General features: G+C 46.6%; 1 protein-coding gene across 1 annotated transcript; it reads left to right on the top strand.

Moving 5' to 3' along the window:
- Window positions 1-635: 635 nt before the first annotated feature.
- On the top strand, window positions 636-10,955 carry LOC126535631 (uncharacterized). Its single transcript, XM_050182439.3, has 3 exons — window positions 636-2,051; window positions 6,937-7,165; window positions 10,709-10,955. The coding sequence occupies exons 1-3, from the start codon at window positions 1,883-1,885 to the stop codon at window positions 10,953-10,955; spliced, it is 645 nt and encodes a 214-aa protein (XP_050038396.2). The 5' UTR covers window positions 636-1,882.
- The last annotated feature ends 5,936 nt before the right edge of the window (window positions 10,956-16,891 follow it).

Here is a 16,891-nt window from a genome sequence, read left to right as displayed (position 1 = left end):
CGTCGCAAGTACGCGTTTTGAATAGAGACCACAAAGCTAGCGCGATTGTATTTACGTACCTGTGGAGTTGGGGAGACTGTTCAGTGGCAACAGTACATGAGAGTTGTTTTGTCCAGGCACAGAGATAAAGATGTGCGCAAAATTAGAGGCACATGCAGGCTATCAATCTGAGTGGTCAAAGCTGCGTAAGCACCGCGTCTACCGACCTCTTAGATAAAGAAACTGTCTTTTTGGAAAGCTCAGTTCGACGTATTGATCAGGTGTGGTGCTACTGTGCATGGTGTGTAAGGTTCTTCATTTTCAGGGAATAAATATTCAAGATAGCGCATTGTGTTGTCAATGTCTTCCTTCTGTCCTGGTCCGCTGGCGCTACAGTTGTAATCCAAGTAACACAAGAACATTAGGATCGAAACGGTTGACCTGGACACTACCACGTTTTTACGCAGTCACGATATAGTTAAGGCACCCTACGAGAGCCGCCCTGTAAACTTAAGGGAGCCCGCTATGCCGCACGCATGCGCAGTCGTGGAAGCCAGTGTTGGTAATTCGTTAAGGCGGTAATGTTATAAAGACACCAACGCTATGCTAAACCTCTCTCTACTAACACGTGGACGATACGAACATCAAACCGGCGTGTTTGAGGTATCATTTTAATGCGAAGCACTTTTCGCCTATGCCTAATTCTTGGCCCTTTGCGGAAGGCGGGGGCTGTCTCACCTCGCCCAATTAAAGAAAGAGCAAGTAATGTGTGACCGATGAGGGAGTGGAACCCCTGCCGTCGAGCACGATAGCCGAGTGATGTAACCAATAGGCGCGCTTTGCTGCGGCGATGGCTACGAGACGGCGGCAGGGTAGCGCGCGCCGTCTGTGTAGAAACAAAGCGCTGGATGAGCGGAGGTCTGTCTGCGGCGGCTGCTGTTAGTCGCGCCCACGCGTCACCATTAGCAGGCCGTCGCGCCCACACTTCGCTCAGTTTGCCAATATATCGAGAAATGAAAACACGTATACAACTGCACTCAAATTTCGCATTAGGGAGTGCATCGTGATCTTCGGTGAATTTCTTTTTTTACATACGCTCAAGACTCAAGAGACGAAGGCATTACCGAGAAGAATGTTGCAATGAAATATCCGTAATCCGCAGAAAAAGTGGGCACAAAACACGTGATAAACTGCAGTCATTAAGGTGTTGGAATGGCGCGCTACACCTTAGCCACGATCAAACGCGGCAAGAGTTTTTGAACATAGATACGGGGCTACCAAAAAAAAGCAGATAAAGAAAAAGAAAAAGAGACCAAACAAACAAAATAAAAGAAATAAAAAAAACAGAAAGGGAAATAAAGAACAAGAAATGAATGAATTAATAATACTTTTGATAATTACCTAATAAAGTACTAATTAGCTCTCTAACCTTGGGGCGCATACTGTGATTGCGAAATTGAAGCAGAGCGGTGGCGAGGCAGTGCTTAGCCGAAATTCTAAGAATATGTAGCGCCACTTTCCAGACATCTATCGGTTTCTAGCATCTGATCAAAAAATGCATTTAGGAATTCAGCGAACTTATTGTGGAAATCTTCCTTGTTGCTAATGTCGGCCTTGTCGCGTATTGCCTATCCACAAAGAAGCGGCGGGGGCACAGATGTCTTCTTGTTTTTTTAAAGTGTGTCTCACTTCAGAAAAAAAAGAATTGATATACTTGTGCGCTGTTTCCAGCAAAACGATTTGCTGAAGTTAGCACGCGCTTCCTACCCTTCCTCAGTTCGTGCTTTATTAAGTGCGCACTATTCCAAGCAATCAGTAATGTTATAGCTTTGCCCGAATCAGGGTGAATCACGTTAATTTGAGCAAAATAGTTTGTGGTTGGCGGCCGCCGTGCCTATAGTCCATGTCTCACCCCCATCCATTCGCAGCGCCCGTTGTGACCGTTCAGTGCCGGACCATGCCGCTGAAGGTTCTGTCCATCGGAGGCGCCCTGTTGGTCGGCGTGGGCCAAATAGTGTGCTTCGCCCTCGGCAGCCTTGCCCTTCTGGTGCCAGTGATAGGACTCTGCTGCGGTACGTCTCGGCAGGCTTTGTCCATCGCGGAAACGGTTCGCAGGATCGAGCGCGCTGAACGGATCTGGTTGCGAGCCGGTTTTGAAAAGAATACTTTGGGGGATAGTACTTTGTGGGTATACAGTATTCCGCGAAACTCATCTGGATAGAAGCCTCTCCGCAGATATGCGTGTAGCTAACGGCAAAAAGTTTGTCGGCTTTCACAAAGGTGGTCGGAGAACTACGCTAAATCTGTCCTAATATCTCCTGTTAAGTAGCAAATTGGGATACCCCTAGGGTCACGCTATATAATGGCTGTTAATTAAGGGGTAAACTGTTTACAATTAAGCGTTACGGTTGACATCTAAACTTATCTTTATGGAGATCTACGATACGTTTAACATCTGTAGAAACAGCACAGTGGGTTGATTATGAGAGACGCCGTAGAGGAGGGCTCCGGGTTAAATTTGACTTCCTGGGTTTTCCTTTTATCATGCCCCCCTCCCCAGTTCACCGTACACAAAAGTTTTGGGATTGAGCCCGCGGCCATGTGCACAGCAGCGCTACTACGCCTCTTAGCCATGCACGGAGCTACTATACCACGGAGGGTCACAAATTGATTGTGTTAAATATACGGAGTGATTACTTAGGTTTTACGGAACTTCTTTTAAAAATCGCCTGTTGCAGATAACATAGTTCTTCCCTTAAGCTGGATAATTCGAAAAGGCGGACATTACTATCACGGGAAATTAATAATAATAATAATAATAATAATAATAATAATAATAATAATAATAATATTCTTCATTTCTCTCTTTCCACAAAATACAAAATGAGAGCGGACGTAAGGTTAAAAGGCTCATGCAGCGGCCTGAAAAAACCCCATTACGCCCCACATGACAGTATGACGAGGAAACAGCTTCGTCATGACAAACGCAGTGAAATACTGGAAACATTGGAATACATTGCGAAATTTGTGAACGTACATGGGCAAAAATACAGTAAGGGTCCGTAAGAAAATATACGTACAAAATTGAGAACAGCCTTAGTGCATTTGTTAACATTGTGTGATGTAAGAAACAATAGCGTGACATACAAAAAACAGACCGAAACACCATACATTAGTGCGGAAGCGGCAAAACACTAACTTATTTTTCGATATTTCTTCTAGTGAGATGTTATTCCGTTCAAGAGTGTTAAGGTAACAGGGAAGTTTATAGGCGTTTGATTGAAATCGGTACACAGTCCGACAAAACGGTGTAGACCAAGCGGAGCAACGGCTTACATTGTGCATGGGCACATGGCTTTGAAGGTTGAATAGTGTCAACATATCTGCGTTGTTTGTTCTAATAGCATTCTTGTTCATAAGAATTAATCTGAAGGCATACAGATTAGGCACTTGAATGGTGCTCAACTCGGAATAATAGCTTTCTGTGTGGGCATACCATGGTACGTTAGCAATTAATCTTAGCGCATGTTTCTGTGTAACAATCTTGGATAAATTATGCTTCGTACTTGTGCCCCAGACAGTGTGGCAATAGTTAAGTATTGGAACTAAGAAAGCGTTGTAGATTAATAGCTTAATTCTTGTTGATAGCACATACCGTTGACGACATAGCACCCCATTCACTTTGTTCATTCTTGATCGTCTGTTATTAATTTGGGCATCCCTATTAAGCGATTCCGAGAAGGTTACTCCCAGACATTTGATACTACGCACGAGTTCAATATAGTTGTTCCCAAACCTAAGCATAATATATTTTACAACGTTGTTTTCGCTCAAAATACCATGGCTTTAGTTTTGCTTGTGTTCACCTTTAGGTAATTTTTCTGCGACCATTGACACATGTATTGCAAGAACTCATTACCTGTAGAGGATAAATCATTTTCTCTACTACCCGTAATGAGCACCGTAAGGTCATCAGCGTGGGCAGTAAGGTTCACCGGTAGCTTAGTGTAAAATATATCATTTAGGTAAACTAAAAACAACAAAGAGCCTAAGATGCTGCCTTGCGGCACGCCCGATTTTATGTATTGGCCATCAGACAGAGCATCATTGTGTGCTACAATTTGTTTATGATGTTGAAGGTATGACCGTATCAAAGAATTAGGAATCCCTCTTATACCATAGTGGTTCACTTTATTTACTAACAAGTCATGATTGATTAAATCAAAGGCTTTGGAAAAGTCAACATAAATTCCGAGGACATGGAGCTTCTCTTCAAATGCATTTATGATGAGCTCCTTTTGCTTGAGCAGTGCCAACTCAGTGGATCTTTTTGGTCTGAACCCGAACTGATCATTCGACCCAACGGAATGCTTATTTAAAAAAAATTAATTTTTCTCGTGTGAATAATTTTCTCTATGCCTTTAGAAATTACCGGTAGAATAGAAATTGGCCTATAATTTGACAATTCAGAGGTATCGCCTCCTTTGTGTATCACGATAACTTTTGCAATCTGCATCTGTTTAGGAAATACTCCACTACTGAGAAAAAGGTTGAATATGTATGTTAAGATTGGGGCTAACAAATCAATTACATACTTTAGAGGTTTTTATTTGAAAACCGTTAATATCTAAAGCCCTACTGTTTTTAAGATTTCTGAATACAGAAATTATTTCATTTTCGGTTGTAGGGGACAGAAACATCGACATCGAGACTCCTGGTGCTTGGTGAATTGACGTGTTGGTTGAATTAATAGGAGAGCATAGTGTATTCGTGATATTCACAAAGAAATCGTTAAAGGCATTTGAAAGATCCCGCCCTGTCAGCGCAGCACCATCGCGCATAATGCAGTTGGGACCACTGTTGTAGTGACGCCCAAGTAGTTTACCTAGTTGATGCCATCGATGCTGAGAGTTCGTGCTAGAATTACCTGAGGACGAATAGCTGAAGTATTCGTACTTGGCTTGACGTAGTTCTTTGTTCAAGATATTGCGATATTTCACGGGATCCAACTTCACGGGATCCTTGTATTTATTGAATTGCGCATATAGTTTCGTTCCTTTTTTCTATTTTTTTCAATAAGGCATTTTAAGGGAAATAACAGGCTATGTATTTCATCAGCCTTGTTGCACACAGAACGACAGTTCATATGAAAAACAGCAATGCTATTTTCGCAGTAAACGTATCTAGATCTGCGATCGAAGGAAGTTAGAGGCAGCTCATGGGGGCATCCATGTTTTTAGCTCGTTTTATTCAAATCATTCGAGCTAGTGATCCTTAATATGGCGCTGTTTTTAGATTTGCGGGCGCAAATGTGCCTATCACGCACCCAAACAACCTTCCAGTTCGTTTCACGCTTTTTGGCAATGGCCTGCGCAAGGAGGCGCTTCCTTTCACGACACAGGTGCTCATTGACGTAAATGGGCACAGATTCAGAAAACCCAAGTTCACTAGCCGTTAGTCGCTTTCGTCTTCCTTTCTCCAGCACAGCATTTCGTTTCCTTCGGAGTGCAAGCTGGACAATAATGCTCTTTCCAGTTTGGCTTCCTGGTACTGAAACCCGGTGGCACACGTCAATATCAGACGGTGATATGGCTTCCCCAATACAGTCACCAAGCATCATCATGATTTCCGCCAGTTTTTCATTAGCATTCACTGGTATTCCTTTTATTTCTATATTGGCGTTTCACGAGTACTCTTCGCAGTCCACGATTCGAGACTCATTCGATTTCGTTTGACTTCCTATTTGATCACAACGTGACTTTAGGGTGTCATTTTCAGTGCGCAAGTGTTTATTTTCTTCTAGAACTGCTTTTAGATTAGTTACCATATCATCAAATTTGTCATCAGTAAAGTTTAGATTAGCTTTTACTTCTCTGAGTTCATTTCGAAAGTCTCGTTCCAGAGAATCTTTCACATTCTTGAGGTCGATCCTAATTTGTCTCTTCAGGTCCTCAAGGCCACATACCAATTCTTTGCTTATTTTTGCCATGATGACCAGCAGTAAGTTACAACAAACACTGGTATGCTATCGTACGGGAGCAGTGTCTTGACACAATTGCAAGTGTAGTGACGAAGTTAATATAATAATAATAATATATGGGGTTTAACGTGCCAAAACCACTTTCTGATTATGAGGCACGCCGTAGTGGAGGACTCCGGAAATTTCGACCACCTGGGGTTCTTTAACGTGCACCTAAATCTAAGTACACGGGTGTTTTCGCATTTCGCCCCCATCGAAATGCGGCCGCCGTGGCCGGGATTCGATCCCGCGACCTCGTGCTCAGCAGCCCAACACCATAGCCACTGAGCAACCGCGGCGGGTACGAAGTTACAAAAGGAGTAAACAGATTTCACCAACCTGCAGCAAAAAGATACTGCTGTCAGTCCATCCGAATGATCCAGTGCTGTTCATGCCACTGCTGCCATTTGGACGGTGCCCGACAAGGTCCCTGTATTTGTAGCCTTTTCGCTGATGACGTCAAAATGTTTCAGCAAACCAGCAGCTAGGAACAGTCCTCACGTGTAGTCTTGGGGTCAGCGCTTTGCTCGGGGTAGCGGCCAAAGGGCGAAACTTGACCGCACGTGGCAGGTAGGCCCAGGACGTAGATTGAAGACGGGTGATCAGAATAAACTGATTACCGACCCTGCAGCAAAAAGATACTGCTGTCAGTACATGCGAATGATCCAGTGCTGTTCACGCCACTGCTGCCAAATTAAAACACATATCCAAGTAATTTACAAAAATTCACTAATTCACTTCTCAATTACACCATACCACATAGTGCAATACAAGCTGTTGCCGATGAGCTTGCAAGACGTATCCATTTAAAATGAATTTCCCGGATGGCACCAGTTTCGAGATTGTTTCCCAAAGTGTGGAACGAAACACACGTATCCGTATGCGTGCTTGTATGCATGGTCGCACAAGACGTGTGTGCCTTGTGTATGTCGTCGCAGGCCTTGGCGCCGCCGTGTCGATGGTCGTCAACGAGACGGTCGTTCACCTCCACTTCGAGGCGGAGCGTCGCAAGGCCCTGTCCATCTACCGGGCGGCCTTCTCGCTGTCGGCCATCGCGTACCCCTTGGTGCTCGGGCTGCTCGTGAGCGAGTACGGACTGGACGGCGCGTTGCTCGTGACCGGCGCCATATCGCTCAACGCCCTGGCCGGCTCCCTCCTCATGGCCAGGTACGGTCGCCTCGCGATGTGCCTCCGCTGGTGATGGATGTACTCGCACGTAACAGCCGCCTATATAGATCACGGGGGTTGCAATGTGGGCTTGTTGGTAATGCATCTTCAAGGGGAGTACTGTAGCGCGATTAAAAGACGGGACAAAAGAAGACACATAGGCGCTGTTTGTGTCCCTATGTGTCTTCTTTTGTACCGTCTTTTAATCGCGCTACCGTACTTCCCTATATAGAGTCGCGGAGGAAGGAGAAGTGAGGTGCGAAAAAAAAGTATGCCGGAAGTCACGTGTCATTTGAATGCTTCGCAGTTTTCTTCGTTTACGGGGTTGCGCTAGTATTAGCTACGGCTACTATAACACCGCTAGTTACTCTCTCTCTCTCTCTGGCGTCACCTTTCTCGGCGCGGCGTGACGCGCGAAGGCGCATTAGGATGCGAGGGAAAAGGGGCAGATTAGAGGGGAGGAATTCACCTGTAAGTTGGAGGCGCCGGTCCCAGGAGGCTTCGTGGTGAGTGATGTCACAACCTTTTCTCATTCTCCCCCTCCCCCCTCTTGTCTTCATGTCTATCCTTTACGCTATGTATATATGGAGTACTTGACAGCATATTTTAACCGATGTTTACTGATAGCTGTACGTTGATACTGTCATCCTCTTTAGGGCGGCACTGTAGCCGGTGACATTTTAATGTGTAAGGGTTCTTTGGTGAGTACTCCTGCAAAACCCGTTATGTCACGCTAAATGTGTAATGCCTTGTACCTGCACAAAAGTGCGTAATTTGCTAAGTTAAGTCATTATATTGCAAATGTACATAATTGGTAGCTCTATAAGGGACAAGGATCAATTGAAAACAAATATTGATCAAAGAGAAAACCATTCTTGTCAGGCCGCCTTGAAAGATTACTTTTTCGCAGTACGGGTTTGTGTGTAAAGAAGCCCGCTGTGGAGCAGCTGAGTATGAATATAACTGATTGGTATATGTGATAATAGTTTATAATTAATAATAAATGATTAGTGATGCTTGCAGAAACTGGTGACGTCACCATCGCCGAGTCAAGGTCGTAACAAAACATAAAAAATAAAAATAAAGTATAAATAAAAAAAGGGGGAAAACCAGCTGTGGCGAAACCGTTTGTGACGGCGTTCCGGCTCATTTGATACGAACCCCTTGAAGGGGCCATGCGGCTTCCTGGAAACTCATTCTACACCTTTCAATACACGGATTTCATTTCTTTGGCACCGGAGAAGCGCTGGGTAAACATGCATAAGCTATGAAAAGCAAGTTAGCAAATCGAAGTAACAGCCTAACCAAAGAATGCTTACGCTAATGTAAACAATTTTCAGCAATCCTGTAGCATTCTTATGTTAAGATGTCAAAGTATGTTGCATTTCCCCCGGTGCTATTCTTGCTAAACATCCATCACAAGATCACAAGTCGTCGACCCTATCGTTCAATATAAAACTTGGCACTGTTATGTGCTGGTTCTCCAAGAAAAAAAAGCAACATTGAAGTTGTTTTCGCTTATGGCTGTTGCCACTAGAAAAGCTGTCTACTGTCGAGACAGACGACGATGATGACGATGGTATGAGCGGCCCTTTGGATGGTGTCACGGAAGCTATTTTTTTATAGCTTTCTAAATTCATATAAATGCTTTCAAACGCTAAAGTTATCATAATCAAAGTAGAAGAGGACTTAATGCCGCCTCAACGTGCGTTGTTAGTTCCTTTGCGAAACCGACCTTCCAATCACCTCTCAATGCTAGAAGAAAACTTTGGTTGGGGCTAGTTAGTACATAGTATTTTAAGGTGAAAAATTCAGCGCAAACACCAAGGATCAACCACAGCGTCAGATATGGATGCTATGACATTCTGCGCGCAACGTGCTCAATGGTTTATGCCCCGTTACCACGTGCTACGCAAGAATTACCTTTATCAGAAAAAAATTGTTCTATAGCTGCCGAAGTTGAGGCTACTGTCCCATGAAAAATCTCAAAAACAACCCTTCTGATTATTGCGATGCATGTAATCGGCTACCACTGATATTCGGGCGACACTGAAGTATGCTCAGTGCGACCAAGCGAGGAGTAAGGAACTAAAGACTGAGAGAACACTAGTACAATAAAAAAAACAAAGCGAACATCTGACTACGTACCTTTTCATTGCAAACAATGCTGTTGCATGCCCCATGTGGTTGCATCCACAAGCGCCAGCATGATGAACATCATTGTTGCGAGCCTTTAAAGAGTACCGGCATAATATTTCCAACTCGTCATATCTTGGGGTAAATGAAGGCACATACCCAGAAAGGAATACTCGCAAACATCAGCGCAAGCTGAAAAAAAAATGAGTACTCGTTTCTAAGAGCGTGCTTCTGTTTCAGTATCCAGTAGGTCGACGGGTCATGACTAGTGTTCTAGAAACCTTCTAGAACACTATAGCTACGACCTTATGATACACTGGCTCGCTCCGTTTATGATATCGCAGCGGCTGCTACACTTGAGCGCAGGCAGAAAAGACACATGCGTCGTTATTGTTCGTTCTTTTTTAATGAAAAATGCCCTTGTAACTAACCTTATTGCTTCGCGACGTCAGATTTTTACCTGTGTCGTGACGTCACGATATTATCAATGACCCCAGGTTGGGTATTTTGAGACCAACGCACAACTTCAAGTACCATCATGTTGCGTCCTTTGTCGTCATCCAAACGAGAAAAAAAGGGGGGGGAGGGGACGACGAAGACAAGCGCTTACTTGGATCTTTCACTTACAAAGTTGAAAAAGTTAAATCCGGGGGTTTTACATGCCATAATCACGATTTGATTGAGGCACGCTGTGTTCGGGGACTCCGGAATTTCTACCACCTATGGTTTTTTTAACGTGGACCGATCGCATGGTGTACGGCGAATTCCAAAGTTGGAAGTCAGCGCCTCTCTACGTCCCCCCTCTTTTTCTTGGTGTCCTTTCTCTCGTTTCGCACTCTTTAACAAGATGGAACACCAACTATTGCCCGGTCACATACCTTGCTGCTGTTTAACTGTCAAATTAAAGTATCTTATAAGTGCATGCCAGCCTTCGTACTTGCAAAGTGTCATCCTTTTACAGTGACAAGCGCGTGGCAGAGCTTCTGCAACTTCAATAGTATGAGTCAGTACTTCATTATTCGGTGGGATCAGTGAACGCTTGCTAAGACCCACCGCGAATCAATCAATCAATCAATCAATCAATCAATCAATCAATCAATCAATCAATCAATCAATCAATCAATCAATCAATCAATCAATCAATCAATCAATCAATCAATCAATCAATCAATCAATCAATCAATCAATCAATCGTTTATTAATCCAAGAAGATCAAGTGTGTGGAGGGGATAAGCAGCTTCACTGCAGCTCGACTGAGCGCGGTCCCCTGTGTTACAATTCGGCAGTGAGCACCACTGGCGCATGCGCAGTTAAGGTGACGTGACACAAATCTAAGCACTGTACGAGAAATACTTTCCTTCTATCACTTTCTTTTTTCCCACTGCTCTCTTGCGCCGCCCTCCACAGGCCTCCGTGGATGTCTCCGAGCGACCCCGTGCCATCGATACACCGGCCAGAGAACGCGGATGCCCAGCCTGCGGCCGAATTAGAGCAGGGCACCAAGGCAGACGCCTCCGAGAAGCAGGATGCATCCAAGGTGCGTTTCATTGCACTCGAGGCGCGCTCGGCCTGTTTCAATGCTGACCCCGGGTGTGACAGCTCTTGCGTGGCCCATGTGACCGCGAGCCCGCGCTCTGAGTGTCGCATGAGCTGATGCCGGGGAGAGGGTGACGGCAAGGGCGAAGGCTGGCGCCTCTATGCGGTGCTTCTCTTTCCGCGTGCCAAGTGTTGGAGGTCACGTGACATGCTTAGTGTCGGAGGCGTGCGGCACACTCAATTGTAGGAGGGAACGTTCGCTTTGGGAGAAGCGCGAGTGCTTCCCGTTGCCGGCGCTCCTCCCCACGCGAGCTGTTGTGGCAGCGTATGAGTGAATGAAATGAGTAAAAAACTTTATCGTTAATATATGGGACCCGCTAGGTTAGGGAGCCCTCAGTCCTGGGGTCCTCGCGGTTATTCGAGTGAACTTTGTTCACCTGCGTTCTTGGGCGCGTGACGTGTACCACGTATGTTAACTTAGCAAGCGAGTGCTCATTGCTGTTTACAATGCCTATAAATGTACGAACCTTAGTCCGTGTAATATTATAATGCCTTGCTATCGATGTCAGTTTCGCCCCATGCACCTTTCTCTGTTAGGTGGCTGGTATCAGTGAACAATCAATGAAGAGACAGAAAGAAAGGCACGATCTCAAGATCTCCAGCTACAGCTTTCTAGCTACGGTTTATTGCGAAGCATGCAAGGGGAGGGGGGGAGGGGGTCGTTCAGTTTTAGCGGCCTTCGCAACATAAATATCACAGAGTGAGAGAACGCTTACATGCATAATGTGGTAAACGTAGTCAAACATATATGGTAATTGACGGGGGAAAACTCTGATATGATAATGAAGCACGCCGTAGGGAAGCGAGGTGGGGAGCCTCCGGATTGATTTCCAACACCTGCGTTTTTACAGCGAAGCTAGCTGTCTATGGCTAGGATCCCGGGATTTCCTCGTGGCGTAATGTCGTCAGAAAACAATGGTGGTACGATGCCGGTGGCAGTGCAGTGCAGAGCAATGGCTCATACCATCGATAACAATGGCTCCTCGATAACATCCCGGGGATCCGGCATGGCCTATATGCCGACGACATTACCACCTGGTCGTCCACAGGGTCCATCGGGGAAATGGAGAGCCGCTTGCAGGAAGCGGCAGACGTGGTGAGCGACTATGCTTAGTCATGCGGCCTCAGCTGCGCCCCCCAAAAGTCGGAGCTACTCCTGGTCTCACCGCGAAAGAAGCACGCATCGACTCGCCCACTGTCAACATACAACTGGAGACACACACTCGCTCCGTATCAGAGCTTAAAAATATTGGGAATGGTTATCCAGTCGGATCGCACCTATACAATGTTAATTCACAAGCTTAAGAATACAACAGCCCAAGTTACCCGCATGATCCGGCGAATAACAACCAAGACAAGAGGTATGGGGGAGGCGGACACGCTCCGGCTTATCCAAGTCTTTGTCGTGCCTCGAATAACTTACGCTATTCCATACACATTATTCAACGCGACGGAACTCAAGAAAATCAACAATTTACCAAAAAGGCATATAAGCAGGCGATGGTCCTGCCGATCAGTACGTCCACAGAACGCCTACTACGACTAGCTGTGCAGAACACGGCCGAGGAGCTGATCGAGGCATATTTATCCAGTCAGCGAACAAGGCTGGCGGTTACGGAAGCGGGAAGGTACATACTCTTACGCCTGGGGCTCTCTGGCCCTCTCAGCCAACCACCGCCTCAGAATGTGAGCTTACCCCATACCATCTGGAGCAACATCACCGTATGTCCTCTATACCTCGCAACATGCACCCAGTGCACCGCGCAGAGCAAAGGGAGGCCCGGGCCCTGGCCATACACAAGCGATACGGGACTTTACCCTCTACAGCCTATACGGACGCGGGTTCTTATCCCAGACGCGCTCCCACAACAGCCACTGTAGTCGTCAACAAAGAACATCAGAGCAGCATTCCGCTCACATGAAACAATCTCCTCCAAGCCGAGGAAGCGGCCATAGCCCTCGCCCTCTCCCAAACAGAGGTTGAAGTCATAGTGACCGACTCCCAACAGGCGTGCCGCAACTTTGCTGGCAGCAGAATTCATGCCACTACGTTCCAGATCATCAATAAAAAGCCGCCAACGAGACCAGTCATGATCATCTGGGCGCCACCTCATCACCGCATTCCTGGCAAGGAGGTCGCCAACCACGTGGCTCGAGATTTGACCCACCGAGTCGACGCCGAGGAATCTGAATCCGAGCGCATGCGCCCTCTAGTCTCGTGCAAAGACATCACGCAACACTACAAGCTAACCCGCAGAACATATGCACCGCCACACAAGTCACTACCTAGAAAGTTGGAGCGATTCTTCCGAGCTCTACAGGTTAATAAATCCCCCACGCAACCAGAAATCACCTCATAGCCCCTACACAATTCTCTCCGCAATGCCGCTTCTGCGCAGAGCCCGGGTCGCTCAGGCACATAGTAGGGGGCTGCAGAGCGGCACCATTAAATACTCCGGACCCTTACCCCACCAAGGAGCTTTGGCAGAGAGCCTTCGCCAGCTCCGACGTCGATGATCAGCAGCGGCTAATTGAGAGGCTCCAGGACGCGGCCCGAGCTCAAGGCATTCTGGAATGAGGACGCCTCTCCAAAGCTGCATTCACCCAATAAAAGTGTTATTCTCTCTCTCTCTCTCTCATACCCTCGTAAGGCACAGGCTACAAGCAGTGCTCAGATTCATCAGTGGTTCATACTAGCATAAGCAAGCAAAAATTTAAGGTATCATATCCCCGTAACGCAGAGGCTGCAAGTACTAAGCAAAGTGCAGAGAACGGTGCATACATTCTTTGGACTCACGCATATAGACGAGAAAACCATGGCCAGGCGGCGCTACTGCGCCTCCTGACAGCGCCCCCAATGTGAAAACGTGATGCAGCGCGGTCGTGCCGTGGCACGGTCTCCGCTTTGTTTACCCCGGTTCGCCCGCGCGTTTCTTCGCTGCTCGTTCTCACGGCGCTCAGTTTTCGACGGCGGCAGATCGCCTGCTTGCGCAACAGCGACGCAAAGATTGCAATGCGGTTTCAAGAAGGCTGCCGACGCGGACAGATTTTTTTGTGGCGGCAACCTCACGAAAGGGGAGCGTCTGCTTCCGCACGTGTACGGCGTTCAACAAATCGTGGACGGTGATGTGACAGTGAAAGCCAAGGGCATGTCACAGGTGTCCAAGATCGTATACGACGTCGATTTACAGGTATACACCAAGTTCAGAAGTTTAGCCACTTTATTTCTATATGATGCAGGCAGAAAGCTTTCATGCATACTTGCAGAGATGTGGAGGGACGGTGACGATTGCCGTTAGTTTCCTCGGTAGCTGAGTGCGCGCACACGGCTGCTCTCATTTTGTGCTTCCCCCTTTTGCTGCTAAATTTCTTGGCTGGAGCATTAGTAAATTACACGTTTGTGTTCGTTGTGATTTGCGCGGAGCTGTCAGCGAACAACGGCAAGCGTTATCGATGTCTTCGCTTCGCAAAGCCTGCTTGTTTTTGTAAATTCGCATGCTTTTGGATGGCTCCCAGGGAGTGTCATCAGCACTGCGAGCACAGAAAGAACACATGTATTAGGCACAAATGAGCATGGAACGTTACTAACGAGAAAGACCATCTTCCCACCTTCAACAACGTGGCCTAGCCTATAGCTCATTATACCCTCTCAGGCTTAGGTTCAGGCAAATCACAAATTGAGCTGTTTTTGGCAAACTGTACATGCCTTTAATACATGGTAATTCGGAGATGCTAGTGCCTGTAACTTGTGATGCCTATTTCGTGCCCCAATAACGTCACTGCGTGGCACGAAGAGAACGAAGTTGGTGATTAATCATCATACCGTGTTGGTGAAGCAGCCCACTGACCAGTACAAATAGGAGAGACACAAGCACAGCGAGTGTCCTTTATTCATGTGTGTGTCTGCCTTGTCCTGGTCAGTACGCTGCTTCACCAGAACACTAAAGCAGTTTCCTTCCCAGGATACACGAAATCCTAGAACACAACAGCCAAAACACACATCTGCTCAAAATTAACAATTTAAATAATACATAGGCGCATATTGCTTTGAATCATGCTGCAATAAATAGTTAGTGTATATCACGCCTTATTCAATGCAGATGTTGGAGTCATTGCAACTCATCGCATTAATCAGCAAGGTGCCTTTTCACTGCTAATGAGGATTGGCTCGTACAGACTGCTCCGCGAAATGAACCCAGACCACGTTAACAGGCGATTACCTTAGGACCAACTGCACGAGCGCAAGCATTAGAGATACATGCCTCACCAAAGCAAATCTAGTGCCTCGTCGGGCGAACAGCTAAAGTAAGCTTGCACCGATGGCCGGCTACTACAGGAAACGAAGGTTTTTGGCAGGAAGAGTGAATCAGCAAGAATGTGCAAGGTGGTAATTACCTTAAAGTAAGCTTGGATATTGTGAACTTAGAAAGCATGGCCAAACAACAAACATAACGCGCACGTCTCGATCGGCTGCTTTCCGATCTGCCGCTTACCGACGCACGCGACGACCGCGGCTTGCATTAAATGCTGTCTGCTATCAGACAAAAGTAGCGCGCGTCCCCTTTCGTTACCTGCACAACTAGTAAATTAAGTTGCAGCGTTTGGAAAATGGAAATAATTCTCTAAAGCTCGTCCATGCCGATTGCGAGTGAAGGCACAGTAGAATCAAATAAATTCGGGGGTTTTAACTGCCAAAACCATGCAAAACCACTAAATCATTATGAGGCACGCTGTAATGGTTAGTCTCAGGAATACTTATTACCTCCGGGGGTTCTTTAACGTGCACAAAAATCAAAGCACGCGGTAACAAGGGCGTTCTTGCACTTTGCCCCTATCGAAATGCGGCCGCTGTGGCCGGGAATCGAGCTCGCGTCGTCAAGCTCAGCGTCGCAACACGCATGCATTTACCGCTAACAAGCAGCGGATGTCAACACAATTCAACAACGCGACATGACTAAACAAACGGTTGGGAGCTAAAAACAGGCATATCACTATTCCGTTTCATCGAGCAGCCGCGATATTGCACGCGAATACGAAAGTATGGTGCTTACTTGACTCGGCGCATTGCAATTATCTATGCTTGTCGTCTGACCTTCTCGTACCACTTCCCCGGAAATCTGTAGAATTTCACGGGCGGCGTTCGACCTTTCGTGTTTTCGAGGCTGTTATGGCAATCAACAATACAGCAGTATTGCGTGCCACCTTTCCTTGCTGATGAGGTCGCACTCGCCATCGCAAAAACAACGCGCCCGAGCCAGCACGAGCGCTCCCGCCGAACAGATCACGGGCGCGCGCTCGCGCAGCGACGACCCTCGAAACTTCCATCGGTCCGCTAGGGGAGCATTCGGCGCTGGTGCCGCGCGGGCGAACTTTAGGTTGCCTCGTCTATAAGATAAAAAAACGGCATACGCTTTAATAAAGAGCAAGCAAAAAAATATGCAAACCACATAATTAATGATAAGGCGCTCCTGATAACAATGCGAAGGACGTAGCGTTTCCCGCATACGTTTCCAGGTAAATATTACTGTTGCGCAAGCTGAACCGGCGACGGCAGCTTGCGACGTGGGGAGTGACGTCACTATATTCTTTCCTATATATAAAATAACCAGCCTAACAACTGATTTCAGTTTAGTTGCACCACCGCTATGGGCTGCGGTGTGGTGTCAAAATTATCATTACTGCCATAACTATTTAAACAGGTTCGCTGGACATCCACTTTCACAGGGCCGGGATGGCGAGTCACTTCTTTTTTCCACGTGCGCGCAGCCCTAAGTAAGGGTGCGTTGTTGCGTTTCGTTCTGGTAGAAATGCGACCGCCGCAGCCAACGACCTATATGTCATAGTCAATATATGAGCTACCGCGGCGGCTTGGTAAAATCAATAATTGGACAATACATAATCTTTTCGGGAAGTAAACTCACATTCAATTCAATTCCATAAGACTGGAAGACACACTGAAGAAATTAGTTTCTTGACATTGCCTCCGAAATACCG

Source organism: Dermacentor andersoni, chromosome 7 (genome assembly GCF_023375885.2).
Source record: "Dermacentor andersoni chromosome 7, qqDerAnde1_hic_scaffold, whole genome shotgun sequence".
Taxonomy (NCBI): domain Eukaryota; kingdom Metazoa; phylum Arthropoda; class Arachnida; order Ixodida; family Ixodidae; genus Dermacentor; species Dermacentor andersoni.
This window is presented reverse-complemented; position numbering and strand designations above follow the sequence as displayed.

What these genes read in the sequence shown, in the direction of transcription:
- LOC126535631 (XM_050182439.3), top strand. Translation starts at nt 1,883, where the DNA reads ATGTCTCACCCCCATCCATTCGCAGCGCCCGTTGTGACCGTTCAGTGC. An exon ending in AGTGATAGGACTCTGCTGCG is followed by an intron (nt 2,052 to 6,936) that starts GTACGTCTCGGC and finishes ATGTCGTCGCAG; the next exon opens with GCCTTGGCGCCGCCGTGTCG. An exon ending in GGCTCCCTCCTCATGGCCAG is followed by an intron (nt 7,166 to 10,708) that starts GTACGGTCGCCT and finishes CGCCCTCCACAG; the next exon opens with GCCTCCGTGGATGTCTCCGA.